The sequence below is a fragment of the Haliotis cracherodii genome, unplaced genomic scaffold (assembly GCF_022045235.1).
Source record: "Haliotis cracherodii isolate W230 unplaced genomic scaffold, xgHalCrac1.p SCAF_6, whole genome shotgun sequence".
In the NCBI taxonomy this organism is placed as follows: Eukaryota; Metazoa; Mollusca; class Gastropoda; order Lepetellida; family Haliotidae; genus Haliotis; species Haliotis cracherodii.
In genome coordinates this window covers 23,905,305-23,927,248 of record NW_027266319.1, presented here as the reverse complement: position 1 = coordinate 23,927,248, position 21,944 = coordinate 23,905,305, and the positions used below count along the sequence as shown (strand labels likewise).

Sequence of the window (21,944 nt, the reverse complement as noted above, 5' to 3'; positions counted from 1 at the left end):
TGGTCGAAAAATGGGAGTGGCTTAAACAATTCCCAGGTGCATATATTGAAAAGGGTTTTCACTCTGTACAGTGTATATAAATATAGTTCACCAATTGGTTGTGTCATTTTATTTTGGAAGACCTTCACCAATTGTTTGTTTCACATGTGAGATGCCCCCTTAATGTCATCTTGTCTTACCAATCACAACGCTCGGGTGAATATGTACCTATATATGTGCTGCATGGACAAGTATAAGAAGACCCCAGGTTAAGAACTCGGATTGTGCTGCTCAAAGGAAAACGTGCTTTGTGATAATGATGCATGCCTACTGTTAAATATATTTGTGAAATGAATAAAGATGCAAAACATGTAAACTGCATACTTTTATGTTTTATAATGTCGCCACTTTTGGTCTGTGGCCCTTTTGACATTTTGTTGTGGCCCTTTTAACCTTTTGGTGTGGCCCTTTTGACTATGGGTTTGTGGCCCTTTTGATTTTTGTGGCCGTTTTGACCAATGTGATTGTGACCATTTTGACGTGTGGCCCATTTAACTATATATCCAGTATACAATTATTATGTAGACTACAAGACCATGGCAAGGTTGCCAATGCTTGAAAAGAAGTCAGCACTGCATGGAATTTTCTCAACAAACACTATAATAATGCTCGTCGTAAGAGGCGACTAACGGGATCGGGTAGTCAGGCTCGCTGAGGTTGATGCATATCATCGTATCCCAATTGCGAAAATCGATCCTCGTGATGTCAGTGACTGGATTGTCTGGTCCAGTCTCGATTACTTAAAGACCGCCGTCATATAGCTGGAATATTGCTGAGTGTGTCGTTAAAAAACAATCAACATCTACAATATTGCCTGATATATGCGAGTGAAGTATAATGATGTAAAGAAACAATTTCTCAGCATATACAGCGCTACAAAGGCTGGTATCGACGTCTTCTTATTCACACCGACAACCCATTCTAAATGATTTAACTAATCTAATGCCGCTTCACTCAATACCTTTCCAAACACCAAAGAGTTCGCGTTTAATTTTGCCATGAGAGAATGGCGATATACAAACTGAGTTTTCAATGGAAAGCTGGGTTGCCCTTCAGATGTAACATCGCTAAACTGAATTTAGACCCGAAAGCGCAGCTTTACATTGAAAACACAGTACGGTTATCTCACAAATAGACGTGTATAATTATCTCTTAGTTTTAGAGTGTTGTTGTTTGTTGTTTAACGCCACACTCAGCAATTCCAGCTATATGACGGCGATCTGTAAATAATCGGGTCTGGACCAGACAATCCAATGATTGGCATCATGGACATCGATCCTCGCAATTGGGATACGATGACAGTCAGCGAGCCTGAACACCCGATCCCGTTAGTCGCCTCTTACGACAAACACAGTCACCTTTTACGACAAGCATGCATGGGTTGCTGAAGACCAATTCTAACACGGATCTTCACGGGTCTATTTTTAGAGTGAGTGAGATGAGTTTAGCGCCGCTTTGAACGCCATTTCAGATTGCGGCGTGTGGTAGAAAAGCGAGTTAATTATTGCGCACTACTTTTGTGAAAGCCAAGCTCACGGGTAGGGGATCGGATAATGATCTCCGTGAAACTAGTATTCGAACCCACGATCAGCGGGTCTTGGCCAATAGATGCAAGTGTTCACAAGGAGTTGTACATAGTACATTCTTATTAGTTGCTCACCAACTTCAAAAATGTCAATCAAACAGCGACATACACGATTTGGTTTTACATTCTTTAAGATCTTTTCTAAACGACGGTAAACTGCCATATTTAAATATTTTATTTTTTTAGAAGCCGTCAGTGTCATTCTGTGTGCGTGCAAATCAATCAACAATCAATCATGGGTGTACCCGAGAATAATGAGAAGTATTTTTTTGCTTTTGTACTTAAGTTTATTTATGCGGTTCCCACGGTTACTTTTTCTCATGGACCCTAAAGGCAAAAATACATTGTCATCACTACCATAAAAAATACATTAATTGTTATTCAGACAACTGTCCTTATACATTTCACTATCACGATGAGTTAAACATGATTTTTCGGTCAATAAGCATTTGCAAAAGCATCCAACCCCTTCAATCATTCATTGAAAACAATTCAGGTTTGATTGTATACAAATTGTTATGATCATCTGGTTTCTCAACATTAAAATGAGCAAACTAAACCATGACCATGATTCTATTCGAGTGTGATATCTTGAAATAAATATTGAGATAAGTGCCCCCAAAAATTGTGTATACATGGTGTTTCGAGTTCTCAGGTGAAAGGAACAAAACTGTTTGCTCTACATAAGACGTGATAGGCGCAATTAAAAGATAACGACGATTCAAATATTTGACAAAAGCGCGTTTGCTAATATTTTGATAACACGCACGAGCGGATTAAAGAATGACATTATAGTTGTAAGTTGTAACGTAAATAGTATGATACTTTTCGGAATTCCCACAAAGCCCAAATAACTTCCGCTACGCATGCGTTAGAGGAAGCCGCCATTTTTGTGCCGAAATTTAAACCGTTGTGTACTCGGGCCGCAAAAAATTGTGGGATAACTGGATCCATAGCACAAATGTGATAATGACAGTGTCTGACGAGTAGATCGTATCGAGATCGAATCATCATGTGGTGGATTTTATCGACGATCTACTCTTTTATGTATAATTCCCTGCTGGATTTTGTGTTTTTCATTTTGGTTGATGTTGTTGCAAAGACACCTTTGCGAGAAGCAACGTGAGTGTTTTTTTTGTGTGTTACAGGTGCTTGCTACATAACATAACCGGTACAGTCTTCACGCTATGTCATGTAGTGTTTTGGTTGTTTGCTTGAGCTCATTGATTCCCTATATACTAGATCTCAATTTTCTGCAAGTCTTCTACTCTCAGCACACCTGTTTAAATGTTACGGGGTTTCAATTTATGTTTAAGATAAGGCCTATTATAGCCATTAATATGACAAGTATCGTGTCGGCACCATGTTTGAGTGTTAAGATTGTCACTGTGTAATCGATCAACTGAATGTCAGGACAATTATAGTTTCGGACAAAACATTGTTCATTGCTTTTTCGTTGTTAGTTTTCTTGAAAATGTCTCTCTGACATGATACCAAGACGATACATAAATCACTCAGAATAGTGTAAATAAATAATGAAGATAAACTCAGTATGCATTGTAATATTTAAGCAATGCCTTGATCCTTACATACTCGTTAAGCACTGGAATCGTGAACTATCAGCATCTATGAATAATTAGGCCAAGTTGTCAATGTTTCACCTCACATCTAAACCATCCATGTCAACTGATTTTGACCGATTCATTCACACTGGCAGAATTCTTCTTTTTTTATGTATGTCCTCTATCAACATGATCAAGTGCTTTTACATTTTACACATCAAAGTCAAAGATACTACACTTCATCATATTCACGATTTAATGTTTTGTTCGTGTTTGAGTAGTGAAATTTATGTTAATTCTGATAACGATTTGGGCTCATATTAACTGTTCTTGTTGTAATGATTTATAACTTTATTTTGGATTGTCAGGCCTAGTTGTATCACCTATATTTAGGAATGTTATCATAATGATCATGGTAAAGTAAACTTAAATTAATCATTTAAAAATGTTATAAGTTAAACTTACTTGAACATGTTAAGGGTAAGCAAATGCATATATCATGTATATCATGATATTAACAACACACCTAAAATCCAATCAAACTAACAATTACATGCCAAAAGCTTGTTAGGCATTCCAGTTATTTGTTAATCATTTGTTAATCCATTGTGATTTCTTTAAAATGATAATCTTTTTATCACTGCAAAATGTAGACTCATGCTTTAGCTCACTTATTTGAACGACTATTACCATGATTTGAAGCTCTATAAGTATGAGCATATATACTGAATACTTGAGCATGTTCTGTTCATGGAATATGTCTATATAACTACTTGTTTATAAACTCAATCTTTTCTGTTTCAGAAAAGCTCTTTGTCACACTAACAGCCTTGTGGCGTAGTAGCTTTTCCTGGTGACTAACATATTTAAAATTACATGAATCTTCGCTCTATTCAAATAAGTGTGTGCATTGCTGGGTCATTCATGCTCATGGTTTAAAAAACATTCCTGCTATTATAAAAATAGGTGTAGAGTAAGCTCTCCATACATGAGTGTAACAGTGAATGCGGGTGATCTATTTGTACAAGAGTAGCCAAGCAAACATGTTCTTTACACACCCTTACACTGGCTTGAATAGGACAGCCTCTCGGACTTGAACTACATTCCCCCTGTAATGGAACAGCTAAAAATATTGGGGATTTCACTTCCTAATCATAGATGTTTATAATAATGATGATGATGATTAATAACTAAATAATTATCATTTTATAATATATGTTTCTTCTGATGCCAAAACAGCTGAGAACATGCAGAATCTAGTGTCATTGTCAAATGGAAAACACTTTGCATGCTATTCATCTTTCATGTGCTGCAGTATGTTGTATATTATGTCCCGTGAAGATTCTGGTTTAGAATAGGTCTTCAAGCAAGCCATAAGAGGCGACTAATGGGATCGGATGGTTAGGCTCAGTGACTTGGTTGATGCATGTCATCATATCCCAATTGTGTAGATCGATGCAAATGATGTCAATCACTGGATTGTCTGGTCCAGATCTGACTATTTACTAACCGCCATCATATGGCTGGAATATTGCTGAGTGAGGCGTTAAACAGACACAGAAAAAGGTACTATATTCATAATTATTAAACAGGATCAACATGATCAATGAGGGTTTATTTCTCAGTGTTTATATTGTTTAGCTTTTGACATGTTTACCATGTTCATGTGTTTGTACGTTTGATCCATTTCAAATTGATAACTTATTTATTCTAAACTTTGGGATAAATTATAAAGCTTAAACTATAAAATAATTAAATGGCATAAAGATGATAAAACATTGTCAGATAATCAATTGAGTGGTGTACATTGACATATGTATTCTTAGTTCTATAAACTTATTGTTTCAAAATGTAAATTAGAGCATTACCAATCATTGCCACAAATTCATTTGTTTTAACAATGTTATGGTTATAACACTTGCTCACATTCTTAACATGCTCTTTTGCAAATGGAAATTATATGATGTTAAGTATTGTCCCTTTTAAAGTTAAATATTCACTTGTCACTACCTTTGATATGCTGAAATTGAAAGATATGTCTTGTAGATTAGAATGTCTTTGGTACTTTGGAAACGGGTAGTCAGGCCCAGTGCTTTGGTTGATTACTTGTCAACATACCCCAATGCTCATCAATGCTCATTGCTCACAATATGAATCACTGGATTGTCTTGTCCAGACTTGATTATTTACAGGCTGCCATCCTATAGCAGTGCATTTTTTCACCCTCACCCCTCTGTAATTATCACTAATGTCACTACCTCATTAACATGATTAATCTTGCCAATACCCCTTGTTAAAATTCAACTGCCCATCATGAATTTCTCTCAGGTCCTCTTGCATGTCTAATTTGAATTTTATATTAAGGGTAATTATGATATCTATTATGTTTTTATTTCTCCAGGAATGATGATGAGAAGAGGACAATTTGGTTGTATGAATCACTCATCTTGTCTGCTGTGTCAGTCGGCATCTACCTGTTTGACCATGTGCCCTACCTCCTGCTTCTGCTGACCACTGTCACATTCATATATACTCAGCTGTATGGCCGCATAGACTTCCGATACTGGTGGAACCTCCTGAAAACACGATGGGAGGAGTACCAGCAGCACGAGGAGAGCATGGAACACATGCGCGAGCAACTGTCTCGCCAGCGCCATCCTGTCCAGCCCAATACCACAATGCCATTCCCTCCATACTACCAGCAGGTGCCCCCTGGAGGAGTGGGGCTGTACAGTGCAGCAGGGACCGACCACAGTGCCCATCTAGTAAGTCAGAAACAGGGACATAGTCAAAAAGAACCTCATAGTTGGTTTTGGTCTAGACCCTCCAAATGGCTAAGCCTAAGACAGAGAGGCCCACAGCCTGTCCCTGACCCTGTAGTTTCTAGGGAGAGTCCGGTGACATCCAGACAGGGTGTCCCAATGGTAGGACGCAAACTGGAAGACAATCTACCCCAGAAAGTGGCCTGGTTTGATGGGAAAGAACTGCGTCGCCGTCCACTCCGCCCAGAAGGTTCAACACTTCTCCCCAAGCCTATTGCAGGGTCATCTTTAGCTGCAGGGGCATATTCGGGAACATCAACAATCAGAACTAAATTTATGTCAGCTTTCGGACTGAACAGTCAATCCCCCAAACCCCCAGGATTGAAAAACAATGGTCAGAATCTGTGTTTTATGAACTCCATTGTGCAGTCTCTAGCTCGAAGTCCTCACCTTGTCACCTACCTCTCAGTAGATGCTGCCAAAGAACTGGAGTGTGGTGTGGCCGAGTCACTCCTCCTCACAACCTTTGTAGAACTCCTCCAACAGTGCAGTCTCCCAGTCGGAAGCAACGATGTTAGTGTCCTTGACCACACTACCTTCAGACAGTCTGTGTCGGCCCTCAACAGCGGCCTGATGGCTCCACCAGGTCAAGGTCAAGTCCAGCAGGACGCAGCTGAGTTTCTTATGTGGTTGTTGGAGTCGGTGCATAACATTCTCAATAAGAACCGGAAGGCTCTGCAGGCTGGTACTGATTGCTCACTACTTGTCTACCTCATCTTATTGCTTGTCACACGTTCGTCATTAATTGGATTGCATGCGGAATGTCCTCCCGATCTCCAACCCCTCAGCCCCTCCCCCCTTACATAATCTGCCCACCATACCTAATGGCTTGCGCTTGTAATCTTGTGGATTTCATGGGTGTTGGATTTTGTTGGTGAAATTTTCATGTTTTATCAATGAATGCTTTTTGTGCAATAGTTAACATACTTCCATTTTCAGTTTTAAAATTATCTTTGATTGTTTACATGTTTGTCAAATTAACGTTTGTGCCTACTTGCCCAAACTTGGCCCTTAGCATCATTTTCAGTAGATTTTAGTGTGGACTATTACCACAGCGTTAGAAATTGGCACTAGTCCTGTAGTCCTTGCCAAACTGCCCAATATTTAAGGTATCATAAGGACTAGTAGAAATTTGCCATTTTAAGGGTTTTGCTACATGTTATTTATGGTTATCATAATAAGGACCGGTAGACTAAAAGTGTTAGAATACCGGTAATACTATGCAGTCATAATGAGCATGTAATATTCATAAGGATCCCATGTGATAATGCAAGTTTTCATACATGAATATATAAGGAGGGAAGTTCTAAGCCAATATATGGCATGAAATCGAAAGATCATCGTTGTATATAAAGTACATAGTTATCTCTTATTCCATTATGACCCGCCCCGTGAAGATTCCGGCGTAGAATAGGTCTTCAGCGACCCATGCTTGCCGTCAAAGGCGACTATGCTTGTCGTTATAGGCGACAAACGGGATCGGATGGTCAGGCTCGCTGACTTGGTTGATGCATTTCATTGATCCCAATTGCTTGGATCGATGCTTATGATATCAATCACTTGATTGTCTGGTCCAGATTTGATTATATACACAGACCGCCGTCATATAGCTGGAATATTGCTGAGTGTGGCGTTAAACAACACACCAACCAACCAACCATTATGAATCCTCATGGGGATTCTGGTAAAACCTGTTCCCAGCAATCGTAGCTAGTTGTAAGACTCCTTTTAAATAAAAATTATCAAGGGTCTAGGAGACAGGACATGTGTCATTGAACCCCAATGGCATGGGTCATTGTTCATGATACGAATCACTTGATGGTTTGGTCCACTTGATTATTTACAGGCTGCAGTCAAGTAGCTGGAATATTGCTGATTGCAGTGTTAAACAACAAACAAATCATTCTGTTGTGAAATACACCATGGCCCCATTCTCTACTCAGCGAGAGAAACTTACAGTTTTAGTTCACTAGTCCTTATAATGATAACATATAGCAAAACTCTTAAAAAGGGAAAATTTCTACTTGTCCTTATGATACCTTAACTATTGACCAATTTGGCAAGGACTATTACACTAGAGCAAATTTTTAAAGCTGCTACTATAGCTTCATTTTGAACCAACCAGGTATGAATGACAGTTAGACTAACACTTAGTGTATGAAAACATTTCTTTAAAATATTTGTAATTTTTTTCTTCATGCTGCTGTTTTCATATGTACAGCATAAGGAAACTAGACTTGGTTTAATTTGATCGAGACATGCCTAGGCTTTTAGTAAAAATAATGTCTCTATATGTATAAATGCCACAGTCATGGCGCAAGACTAGAGAATAGCAGTGTTCAAAGCTTGATTTAGCTATAAAACATGCACCAGTACAACATATTATTGGAAAATGCAACCCTTAATTGTTCACCATGTTCACACATTGATCTTTGAACACACTCAATACCTCTAAGCTTTATTTACAATACTACATGAGTATTGACATCCCTTTGTTATGTATAATTTGTCATGCTTTTATTGGCTTGACATCATCAAACCGTTGGTACTTCAAGATTATGTGCATTGCGTTTTACAGCAATACGTCATTAATTTATGTGATTTATCAGCCTAGATTTCCAGCACAAGTTAGTGTTGTTCCTTAATCTTTCTTCGACGTTATGATTGAAAATCATGACAAGCATGAAGCAAAAGCCAATAAAGACACTTTTCACCATTACCACAAGCAGTTCAGCTGCTGATAATAAATCACATGACAGTTGTAGGTACTAATTGTATGGAACGTCACAACACATTCATCAGATATCTGAAATTGTATTTATTTAGACAGTTCATACATCAATTTCATACATGTATAGGACCAGGGTGCAACCTGGTTTTGTTTGGTGCAACTAGGCTTTCATGTCAACATGCAAGTGAAATCAAGTTCCTTAAATCATGCCCTGGGCCCACTTGCTCAAAGCGATCTTAGCACAAAGATGACTGTAACTCCCATACTTTGACATAGGCTTACGATAGTCATAGCGCTAAGAAGTAAGATCACTTTGTGCAAGTGGGCCCAGGTGTTAGCCATGGCAATGTTCTATCATGATTGAAATGATTGTTGATGTTACCAGTACTTGGCTTGTGTAGCCCTCAACTACCGCTGATATCGTGAGCATACGCTGATAAGGACATGCATCTGTGCTCTGACAATCAAAACTCCCATATTTTAGCATAGACTTCTAACAGTTGCAGCACTTGGATCGTTTTGTGGAACAGGGCTCAAGTTTTTCTAGCTAAGAGTAGATTATTACAGATTTAATACACTGATGTGGTTACTTGGATAATTGAGGATGATGAATGGTATGTAAATCGTTCTCCAGTCTTTCTGAATATGACTCAAATTGTGAATGCATCTTACGCAATGTATGATTGTTTGACTATAATGAATGAGTAAATATTGTTTGACTATAATGAATGAGTAAATATTGTTTGACTATAATGAATGAGTAAATATTGTTTGACTATAATGAATGAGTAAATATTGTTTGACTATAATGAATGAGTAAATATTGTTTGACTATAATGAACGAGTGAGTAAATATTGCTTGACTATAATGAACGAGTGAGTAGATACTGCTTGACTATAATGAATGAGTGAGTAAAAAATGCTTGACTATAGTGAATAAATGAGTAAAAAATGCTTGACTATAATGAATGAGTAAATATTGTTTGATTGTAATGAATGAGTGGGTAAATATTGCTTGACTATAATGAATGAGTGAGTAAGTATTGCTTGACTAAGTATTGAGTGAGTAAATGTTGCTTGACTATAATGAAATTGTAAAAATGCTTGACTATAATGAATGAGCGAGTAAATATTGCTTGATTATGAATAATGAATGAGTAAAAAATGCTTGACTATAATGAATGAGTAAATATTGTTTGATTATAATGAATGAGTGGGTAAATATTGCTTGACTATAATGAATGAGTAAGTATTGCTTGACTATAAGTATTGAGTGAGTAAATATTGCTTGACTATAATGAAATTGTAAAAATGCTTGACTATAATGAATGAGATTAAATAGTGCTTGACTATAAATAATAAGTGAGTTAATATTGCTCGACTCTATTGAATTAGTAAATATTGCGTGACTATAAATACTGAGTGAGTAAATATTGCTTGACTAATGAATGAGTAAATATTGCTTGACTGTAATAAGTAAGTAAGTATTGCTTTGAGTTGCATTTTGCAATGCAGCATGTAATAGTGTCTTTAACATGAAAAGTGTCATGTTTGCGTACATTGTAATTGTATCATATGAAACTTAATGGTCACATTGAGATAATATTGTATTGCAACAAAGTGAATTGAGACAGCCTTTGCACACACTATGAATCATTTCTCAGGTTAATTTGTCAAAGAGAAATAAAATTGTAGTTTACTGGTTAGAGCACTTGACAAATTTGACAAATACCCGATCCTAGAATCCATAACTGTACAGGCCTTGGATGATACAGCTATAACACTGACAGTCACCCTCTGATGCATCACATGTTATTCAAGATCGCACAAATTAGACTTATTTTTACATCTTATATGGTAAAAATGCCTTAAAGAATATATATGTCAAACTTGTCAAAAATGAACAGATTCCTGCAACCTAGATGACCAACCTGTTTTCAATTTTCAACAAAATATATTTTCATTTTTCATTTACTCATATCCAGTGAATAAAGGCCTCATAGGTTTATCTTCAATCTGGAAAAGTAGCTGGCAGAATGAATGTGTCTGTAAGCAACAAACAAACAAATAAGCTTATACACCATGTACACTGAGATAGAAATTACTGTTAGCCAGTGTCAACAAAAACGTTCAATGTTCTCACAGTAAACTACATTTTCACTTCCTCATTGACAAATGTATTTCATGGTTGACTTTGCTAGCATACAGTTTTTTAACATTTTTGTGTGAGCAAGATTAAAAAAATATCACAACCTTTTCATAGCTCCAGCATTAACTGAATACCCTCCTCACTGACTCAATCAATACTGATCAACTTAACAGTCATTGGTTCGGAACTGCACTCTCCTGCCCCGATCATGTATTGATTGTCAGTTGTTGCATGTCAAGTACACTGTGGAGAGCATGCTTGCTACTGTTAAGGTTATAGTTTTTCTTATTTGTCTTTTATGTCTGTAAATGTAAGTTAAGATTTTAATAATGGTGGTTGTTATGGTGTCCCAGAGAATGTGTCATCAACTCTAATCAAACCATGGAATAATTCTAGCATGTTTAGTATGATCATTATGGAAATTTACAGATATTTTTTCAGCTGACCTGAATCAAAGGCCTCTGTCATGATGAAGTGTCCTTCATCAGTCCTTGTAGCAACTTTTAAACTTTACATGCCCCCTGAAATCATAACGCTTATGTTGAAACTTGCAGGCAAAGGTGTTTCTAAATATTACATAAATACTTGTAGACAGAATTCGAATCTGATTTAAACATACTCAAATCATATTTTGAAAATGTCTTTTTGGATCATTTCCCATTATTTACCATTTTTTCACCTACACTGTTATTTAACCTGCAGCGTTTATAAATATTTTTTTTAACCTTTATTGACCTGTATGATTTTACTTTAGATACTTTTGTCTATTTGCTCTTTGAACGCCTTGTGAGCTACATATCTTTGAGTAGTTTCGTTTCCTGCCGAATTCAAATCTTTTATACAGGAATGCATGAACACAAATACATTGATCATGTTGATCCAGGTAGAATGGAAATAATGGGAAATTTGATCCACACTGATGTATCATGCAGTACTATTAAACAAGCAATAAATCTTTTGAAATATGCAATATTTAGTTTTGAAAGAATGCTGGATCATGCTTTGTGTTCTGAGAGTCAATGTGATGTTGGATGCTAATGTTGGATTCCATGCAGTGTGTACTCCCCTGTTTCAGACAAGACCAATGGCTCACGGAGGGGTGAGGAGCGGTTTTCAAGCCCAACATTGGCAGTGCTAAAGTTCATCTACGGTGACCTCAACTCTCGGACAATACTTGACCTTAAGGATGCGTGTAGACGAGAGGTAATTGTCTCTTTAGAAGCAATCTCATTAAAATCAGACCTCAGTTCTCGCTACCGCTATACAAAGATCTGAGAACATGCCATTAGGGGACACGTCAGAACGACCTTTCATCTGACCAATCAGAGCATCGCTTACCAGATTATGAAAGTGACAAGTCAGAATGGGATTTCTGATCATGCAACCTGGAAAACTTTAACTCAAAACGATAGTTACGGGTTTTAAGACTGAATCCATACAATCTAGACCATCTCTTAGCCATTCCAGAATGTTCTTTTGTTCAGGTTTCAAATTTGTAATCGAGAATTTGTCAAAATATTTTTCAAAGCGTAGTCGCCAATTTGAAATTAGTGCCGTAAAGCACGAGAAAGCTGCCTTCTGTTTGGTCATTCAATTGGTCGGTCAAAGTTTGCGCAAGGTCGGTCTGACGTGACCGGTAATGGGATGTCCTCAGATCTTTGTTTAGCTGTAGCAAGAACTGAGGTCTGATTTTAATGAGATTGCTTTAGAAGGAAACTATTCTTTTTTTTAGGTCAGGTATTGTTAGTACTGAATGATATTTTTATGTTATCTCAAAATCTTGTTCTATTTGGCCTGTGTGGAAAGCTTTAGCCTAAAAAACACCCAACAAAAAACAGATTCACACTGCTCAGTTGGTTTAATCATAGTGCTGTAATGATACACCAAACACTCAGTGCATCATGATACTCCGAGATTGGAGGGTGAGGTTTTGATGCAGTACGATACAAGTACCATGTATTCTGAGCTCTAGATGAGCTGTGTATTGCATAAAATATGCAAAACGAATCACCACAACCAAAGAAACTTTTGTACTAGTTTGCATGAAAAATTTAAAAAATCCAATAGTTTAACAACACTGTAATTAGCTTGCACACTTAATATCTTTACATATCTTCTTTGTTTACTAATCAAATGCAGGCTTGCACACCTTATATCTTTACACATCTTTGTTTACTAATCAAATGCAGGCTTGCACACCTAAATATTTTTACACATCTTTGTTTACTAATCAAATGCAGGCTTGCACACCTAAATATCTTTACACATCTTTATTTACTAATCAAATGCAGGCATCACCTATTCCCGTACTCAATTGCAGTGAATAATGCACAAAAGCCCTCATGCGACATGTGACACACTTATGTAATTTTAGTAATTGACTCAAATATATTAAATATAGTTTGTTGGGGCTACTATTGTTTTTTTTGATGATCAAAATGTTACCTTCATATGTCAAGTGTACAGTTTTCATGTTTAAAATGTTATCATTCTATGACCTTACTATCAAGAATGTATTGTTAGAGCCCAATTGAATCAGGTTTATGCTTCTGAAACATATTGAGAGCTTGAGTGGGCTTGACACGCCCCTACTGTCACGGGTGATGTCACTATGATGACCACTATCTGTTTCTGTGTCTACAGCAGGGGCTAGTACAAATTCCAGCGGGCTAGTACAGTTGCCCAATTTCCCCATTGTTTTAACATAACAAGGGCATTTTATCTTTAACCGGGCTAGTAACTAACTCTGCTATAGGGGTTACATTTTCATCTGATATACATTAATTGGCTGGGTTAACAACCAGTGGGGTAGTGGATAGCATGTCTACCATGAGAGCAGAAGGTTGGTGATTTGATCCTTTGGCAGCATAATACCAAAATATGTTACAATTTGGTACTTGTTGTTACCCTGCCTAGTGCTTTCAATTAGGGGGATAAAACAATGACTGGTTGGCTTGGGGGTCAGTATACTGGGTCAGTGGGGTATCCATGCAGCATGGTGTCTCAGTGGCCTGCACTGACTTGTCCAAGCAGCCACATACACACATGCATTTGTGACTGAAATAATGCAACGTGAAGCCCCCTTTCAACTCACCTAATGTGAAATTTAGTCTCACAATGAAAAAGGGGAAAACTTTAAGTTGCATCAATCATATTCATTTTTGTTACCATAATTTATTAGATATATTCCTGTATAACAGTAAAATAGAATACTCCTGAGAACCTTCTTCACATCCATTAACCAGGTATGCTATATTTCACTCCGACCATCACACTTAACAATATGAAAATCTCTTTTGTCCAAAAATATGCACATCAAATTTGACTTCCTAAAATTACTTACTGTTTATTTGAATTAATTTCTAGATTGAGCTTGCCAATGGACTTGAGAACGACTCTTATGCTGAGCCAATACAGCGTCTTTCTGACTTGGAGTGGCTTCAGCACAAGCAGGAAAATGAATCCATCATAGATGATCTCTTCACTGGGCAGCTTGTAGAGGCCTATCACTGTCTAACAGACAACCACATATCTGTGAACCTTCAAGCTTTCAACATCCTACCTGTCCCCATCGCAGCACCACGGGAAGTCTCAGGGGTGGTGTATCTAGAAGACTGTTTCACTAGTTTCTGCCATATAGAGCATCTGATGGGGCCAGATGAAATGGACTGCACATTTTGTAGAGCAGATGCCAATAAGGGCAAGAAGAAGGTGAAGAAGAATGCAGTGAATGATGTGCATATGTCTAGCACGCCACGGACTAGAAGTGTGACACGGAACATGAGCATTGACTCGGCAGTTCAAAGCCCAGCTCCCCCTCCAGCCTTCATGTCCCCCATCGTCGGGCAGAGGGACGTTATTAATGATAGTGGTTTCCATGACAATATCTTCAAAACCTCCACTCCCATCATTGAGGCTTGTCAGGGGATTGGGAACCAAACTCGGCAGCATATTCGAGATGTGCAACGACGGTGCCTTTTAAGACAGTTACCTGAGTGCCTGGCTATTCAGCTAATGAGATTTACCTACAACCAGCGCACTGGTAGGTCCAAGAAGATTAAAGCGCCTGTTAGCATTCGTATCAAAGATCTCAACCTGACCAACATCATCTATGACACAGTGACGCGAAGAGAAGATCTCACAGCTATCGACCTCAACCACTCGTACAACCTCTTCAGCGTCTGCGTCCACCTTGGAGCTGAGAGCACAAACCATGGCCATTACATCAGTTACTGTTTGGTGGATGACAAGTGGTATCGGTTTGATGATGAGAATGTCGCGGAAGTGAACATGGAATATGAGCTGACAACTAGAGAACTACGCGAGAATGCTTATATTCTTTTCTACAAACGAGTTCACAACTAGACCTTGTTATTCCTAGCCTATCTAATCTCATAGCGGCATTGTCAAAGTACCAAGCTAAATAGGGCAGTTTGGGTTACTTATATAGGAACCCTTGTGAAAATGTTCTTGAAACTTTTTAACGTAAACACAGTAACATTCAGATGATATTAGGAGAATCATACTAGCAAATCGTTAGCGCCATATTTGACAAAAAAATACCCTGGAAGGTTTTTGGTTCATGTTGTCTACTTTGAGACAAAAAGTTTTTTTTAATTTGTCTCATATTCAAATCTGTTTGTTAGTTTTTTTCAAATAAAACATTCTTAGTATTTAACCAATGTCTTCAGAGCAAACCATCTAATAAGAAATAAAATGTTATTAAAGTAATATTTTAATACAGCCTCATGCACAGAACAGTCAAGCATTCTTTAATGTTTAAGTAACGACAAATGACACCACCACAACTGCATTGTGAGGTAATCTCAGACAAAAATACCAGGGAAGCCATTCATTTTGTTACATAATGGAAAAAGTAATATGTTTTCTAATCAAGTCCAAATATGGAAGCCATTCATATTTAGTTACTGGTATACACTAGTGATTATATGGCATTAGGTGCAACTTTTACAAGGGCTGTGTACTTTGAGTTGTCTTAGACTTTGGTTCCATATAAGTAACACTAGGATGCACACACAGTGTGATATTCCTGACATTGTAATACTGACTGGGAGTGACCTGTAAGGAAGGAATTGACCAAGACAGCTTTAAGGACATGAAAACTTGGTTTTCAATCAAGTAATTATGAAATCCAGTATTGTTCTTGATGCATAATTTTTCAAATTGAAGTAACTCGAGATGTTTGGTGATGCTGAAGCAAGTGTAGGTCATTTCACTATTTTAATTTATCTGGAGTAAAGTTGAAAGAATCTAATTTGATAGTTATGAGCGTATCAATAAATGAAATTTCTGATTATTTCTTTAACCCAGTCACAGTTTATTTTAGAAGGTTTAAGCTAACCAGAAAAATTACCATGGGAGATAATATTTTCTTGGAATTGTCAAGACAAAAAGTTGTCTTCTTTTGTGTATTTGAAATGAATAATGGGAAATATCATCAACCCCATCACCTCTCATCAAGTATTCAGATTGTTGACACATGCATATTGAAAGCCAGACAGAGAAAGTCAGTTTTCAGATTCTCCTTCCAATACTGATTCTTATGTTTTTATCATGATAGGATTTTATCTATACTTGTTTGTAATATATTATCAGTGACATTATTTATTGGCATTTGGGAAAAAGGTTTTAAAAATTGTAAAACATGATAGCCTTTTTAAGTATATAAAGTAGAAACACTTTTCTTGATTATGAGCTTCAATCGGAAATATCGAGGTAATACATTCAATCTTATTACATGCCAGTGTCAGATTAGGACTGTAATCTACCAATTTCTATCTTACTTTTAAATGACATGAATATTTCTGAGAGTGATGATGAATTTATAAAGTTTCATTTCTCTACAATTGACTGCCATATTAATGAAAGTAACAAGAGATTGGAAATGTTAATAGTCAAATTTTACATACCATCACAATCTTAATAGGCCTTGTCTTGTATAAACTAAACTTTCCTAAAATGAATTGACCTGACCTGTCAATCGATATTTTCACTAAACTATAGTGATAACAGACCAAGAAGTGTAAGAATTATTGAATAATCATGCGAACTCATAACAAACAATGAAAAATGAACTGTTATAAATGAGGCAAGGATATTTCAACTAATTTTAATTCAATATTTTTATATTTTAACCCAGTTTGTACAACAAACGCTTGCCAATTTTAACTGTTACATGGAGGTATTTTATGCCTGTACGTAACAATTAGTGTGAATCACTCCCTGAAAAATTGATTCTTTCAGCTGAAGTTCTCTTGTTTGGGTCAGCTTCATGTCTTGTTTTCCATCGATCATGTTACTTTGTGAGACTACGCATAAACTGTTTTACATGGTTTTTAAAGGGTGCTCTGAATTGTCAAGCAGGTCACTGTACCTTGTTGTAGAAACTATTTTTGTAAACTTATTTAAACTTCACTAGCACGTCTGTGAATAGGCGTGAGAATAGAATGTGAATAGCAATCGCTTCTGTTGCATAATGTGAATCTGGCTGATATTCAATTGAGAAAGTTGTATGCAAATCAAACTGTGCATTTATATATTTCATTATGTCTGGTGCTTATGACAAGTCTTCTAACTGCCATAACAATACCAACTTATATGCTTAAATTGTTTTGAGCACATTGTCTCAAAATATTTTGAATTTGTTACAAAGAATGAATATGTTTGTGAATATTGAATATCTTGGTTATGATGTAGAAGTAATGCTTGAAAGTTCTTTAGTACATAAAAAATGAAAACAGTGTTTCTCATATGAAGCTTCTTGTGAAACTTCGAGGGCACCAGGCTTTGTTTCTCTCCCTCCCCCCAAAATACATGTAACAATTTTCCCCAGTTAGTAATTTATTATTTATTTAAATGATTGTATATGTTATCCTTGTAATGAATAATATTGGCTTATATGCAGGTACAGATGAGGGAGTGAGTGAGTTGGGTTTAGCACCGCTTTTAACAGTATTCCAGTTATATCGCGGCATGTCAGCTTAATGTGTGAGGAAAGCCTGAAGTGATGCAGGTCTCAGAAGTTCACCACTTCGGTGAAACCCAAGAGCACGGGTATGGTGCTGACAAACCTAGAAACATAATCAGGGCGAACCGGGATTCAAACTCACAACCATAGGTTTCTGTCGTGACCAAGGGACGCAACTCTGCACAGCAAATTGCGGCTCCTTAGACGACTGGGCAACCTGTGCCCCCTAGGTACAGATGATAATTTGTAACCTTCAGAATTGAGACTGTAGATGTGATTTCGTCAGTAGAATTCATAATAAAAATAATGCATAAGGGGACAAGAGCAGCATGAAAATGTGGAGAGTCAAGATTTCATTAACTTCTGAGGACTAATACCAGTAGTCTTGAATAAATATGCTCAGGTCTCGTGGCTGGTCATTAAGTTTAGGAACTTTATTACATTCACATTGGAAATGAGATGTTATCAAAATGATTTTTTTATGGAATGGTTATGCTGGTGGTAAAGTAGAAAAATACTTTACTATATCTGGCATTCATTATTCACGTGAATAATTATGTTACTTACAGTTGTTGATGAGCAGTTGCCTTTGTTATTGCATGGCTGTTTCCTGCTGATTTCTGACATGTTTGTTATTGGTAGATCTGAAGCGGTCTGTCCATTTCTTTAGGTCCATGTCAGTATTAAAATTGTTTGATATTATATACCCTTCTTGGTTTGAATTAGTGCAACGGGTAGCTTTAGGATTGCTTGTAGTTCCTACGACTTGGGTTTTGTTCTCCACATGGCTACATTGTGTACCCGTTCCCGGTGTTTCCTTGCAGTGGCTGGAATATTGAAGAAAGTGACCTAAACAGTACCAAAACGCTTATTTCTGTTATTTTTTGTTGCAGCCAATTTATCATGTACTTTACATTATGATTTGTTATGATTTAAGCAATTTTGATAGTGAAACCGGTTTACACAATTTATATCTTTTGCAAACAAAACTATACAGTTTTATGAAATTTATTGCCTAATGTTATGTTTAAGTGTTATAAACTAATGTTTTGCACATGCGCCCAATGTTGTTTCTATGTGCACCATCAACTAAGTTTTAACCATACTGTCAACATTACTTAATTCAAAGCAATAGTACCAATGTCCAAAATGGTTCCTACCATGAAATTTAATGATCACAGTTTCACTTTCTCATCACGATTTTGGTCGAAAAAGATCCCACAAAGTTATAATTGTACTGAACGTTCTTGCATGTGTCCCAATGCACTTGTAAATGACATGAATCGGCGACAAGGACAGCGAAGCATGTTGATAATGAATGCAGATGGGCTTAGTTTGGCCATTTCTTTTTGCAGTCTTAAATGTGTAAGCTTTAAGTTTTCATAAAAGAACTTGCAAAACCTCGTTGGTGTTATCCTGTATGCAACATTGGTCGACAAAGTACATAGGTAAAACTGTAAGTGGGTGTTAATAACAAGGATTTACTTACACATGTAGTTAATCATCTTTGTTATCTATCTTTTGAAGGAAATGAGTACCAGGTATATGTAAAATTATGAGGAACGATGTTTCGATTACACCAAGTACACCACTTGAGTTAGGTGCTGAAAGACATTGGTCAACTCCAGGGCCCATTTCCACAAAGTGGTCTTAGTGCAAAGACAATTGTAACTCCCATATTTTTAGATTTAAGGCAGTCATTGCACTTCGATCACTTTGTGAAACAGGGCTCTGGGACTGAGCCTTTGAAATGCAATCCATGTCAATGCTAATGAAATTTGTTTTTCTTGTGTTAAAGAGACTTATGCTTTGGTTAACATACTGAGTTAAAACTTCAAAGGGTAGCATGTTACAACGTATGTGACAACCACAAAGGTTTTGAAATGTGTAGAATAGATTACTGATGGCTTAGATAATGTGCAAGGGGAGCTTGGGTAGCCTAGTGGTTAGAGTGTTCACTCATCATGAGGAAAACTCAGGTTTGATTCCTCCACATGGGTACACTGTGTGTAGCCCATTTCTGTTGTCCAATGCTGTGATGTTGCTGGAATATTGCCAAAAGCAGCGTAGAACCATACTCACTCACTGCTGTGATATTTCTGGAATATTGCTAAAAGCGGCATAAAACCATACTCACTTACACAGTCTAATGTGCAAACAGATTTGTTGTTGCCATAATAAAAATAATCAAAGGGCACATCTGTTTCAAAGACATGAAAATGTTCTCATCTTGTATTTGGAACTGTAATCAAAAGAAACAATGTCAAAATATTATGTGATCACTTTTAAAGTTTTTACTACGAACGTTGTCAATAACTATTTGAAATGACTTATCAGGCATTATATGAATTCTGCAGCGTTTCCTTGCTTCTGCTGTGTTCTTAACATTAGGTTTGTCAACCTTTTGCAAATATATCATTAATGATAGGTCATACTTTCTGACTTGCTTTGCAGAACTTCAAGATTATGAGGATTTGGTATATGATATTGGTATTTAGCAATTTTAAAGGGACTTGGACAGATACATATGTAATTAGCAGTTCACAAAAATATTTGTTGGATAGTGAAAAAAATAAATGCACAGTTATGAAACATTATCAATATCTTTCTTGTCTTCATTCATTTTTCGTCTGGAATCATTGCTTGAAGATCTTAGTTTCTGATTTAGGGGCAGTCGGGTAGCCTAGTGGTTAAAGCGGTCGCTTGTCACACCGAAGACCCAGGTTCGATTCCGACATGGGTACAATGTGTGAAGCCCATTTCTGGTGTCCTGCCGTGATATTGCTCAGTCACTTGCTAGTTTCTGATTTTTTATCTTAAATAGGCATAATGTGGCTACTGTGCAGCACAGGTGACTAACTCCCTGTTGTGACCTGTGTGCCAACATACCTCAGGAGCTTAAATGGGTCGTCAACCATTCACCATGACAGGCATTGTGGGTGCGAATGGTTTCCCAGTGCTAGTTGATTGCCTTAAAAGGTAACTGAAGGGGGTTGGGTGGTTACAGTATGTAGCTGGGTCAGGAGCGTGGGTTCAAATCTCTGATCCTCCCTGATAATGATCCTTGTGGTGTGTTAGCACTGTACCCTTTCACCAAAGACCTGCAGCATTTAACATTCTCTCATATTGAGCTGACACACTATGATACAAATACTTATCAGAGCCTGGTCAAACCCAACCCACATTGGATAGGAGTAGGAAAGATGAAAATAAGACATGATGAGAAGGAACATTACCCATGAATTATTTGTTATTACTGTTTCTTGTATTATCCAATATTACATCTCCAGATTTTGGTCTGATGTTTATCATTGTAGTATTGGTAAGATGAATGCATCTACATTTCCAACTGGTTATAGAGCACGCTTGTCATACAGAAGACCAGGGTCTGGTTCCACAAGACTCCCATACTTTATTACGAGCTAACAGTGGTAGCAACGATTGCCCTTGCGCCTCCGGCACAAAGCAACCTTTGGCTCAGGCAAGCATAGAACACTGACTAAAGATACATTTTTGAGACATTAAGGACTGAACCATACATATCAACAAGGCGAATAAAGACAACAGTTTGTACACGGAGACGTAAGATATTAATGTGTATGCCCTTTACCCCGTCTGGTAGGTGAAATCCTCGGTAAAGCGTTCAAAAAGTTTTATGGGGGACATGTGGAGGACATTTCCAATTGTGACGCATCAGTTATGAACATGATGTCAGATGCAACTCCCTATTTTGTCTTGTACCATATGTTCCCGTGTTTCTTCAGGTGAACAATTGATTTGCCTTTGCATGTGATGGGTGCAGCCGATTGGGCAGGATACGCTCACCTTTTCGTGAACACTTGGTATAAACACTATATAATCGTGTTTCATGAACAAATGTGCCTAAAAAAAGGCAGAATCGTACAATGAAATCTGCTCTCAGCCGATATTTATTATGATATGGATAAATTTTGATAAATGTAACAATAAAAGTGTTCCTTGAGTCTGAAATCATATTTACAAGAACACATCAAAGACATCAATCGTCAATATTTATTCATAATACATTTTGCTAAAAGCAGAAGATTG

At 37.1% G+C, this 21,944-nt stretch overlaps 1 protein-coding gene across 1 annotated transcript; it reads left to right on the top strand.

The window, feature by feature from the left end:
* Positions 1 to 2,512: 2,512 nt before the first annotated feature.
* LOC139445298 (ubiquitin carboxyl-terminal hydrolase 21-like) lies at positions 2,513 to 20,450 on the top strand. The gene is made up of 4 exons (XM_071226426.1): positions 2,513 to 2,746; positions 5,588 to 6,693; positions 11,964 to 12,091; positions 14,255 to 20,450. Exons 1-4 carry the CDS (start codon positions 2,637 to 2,639, stop codon positions 15,251 to 15,253), a joined length of 2,343 nt encoding a protein of 780 aa, XP_071082527.1. The 5' UTR covers positions 2,513 to 2,636; the 3' UTR covers positions 15,254 to 20,450.
* The last annotated feature ends 1,494 nt before the right edge of the window (positions 20,451 to 21,944 follow it).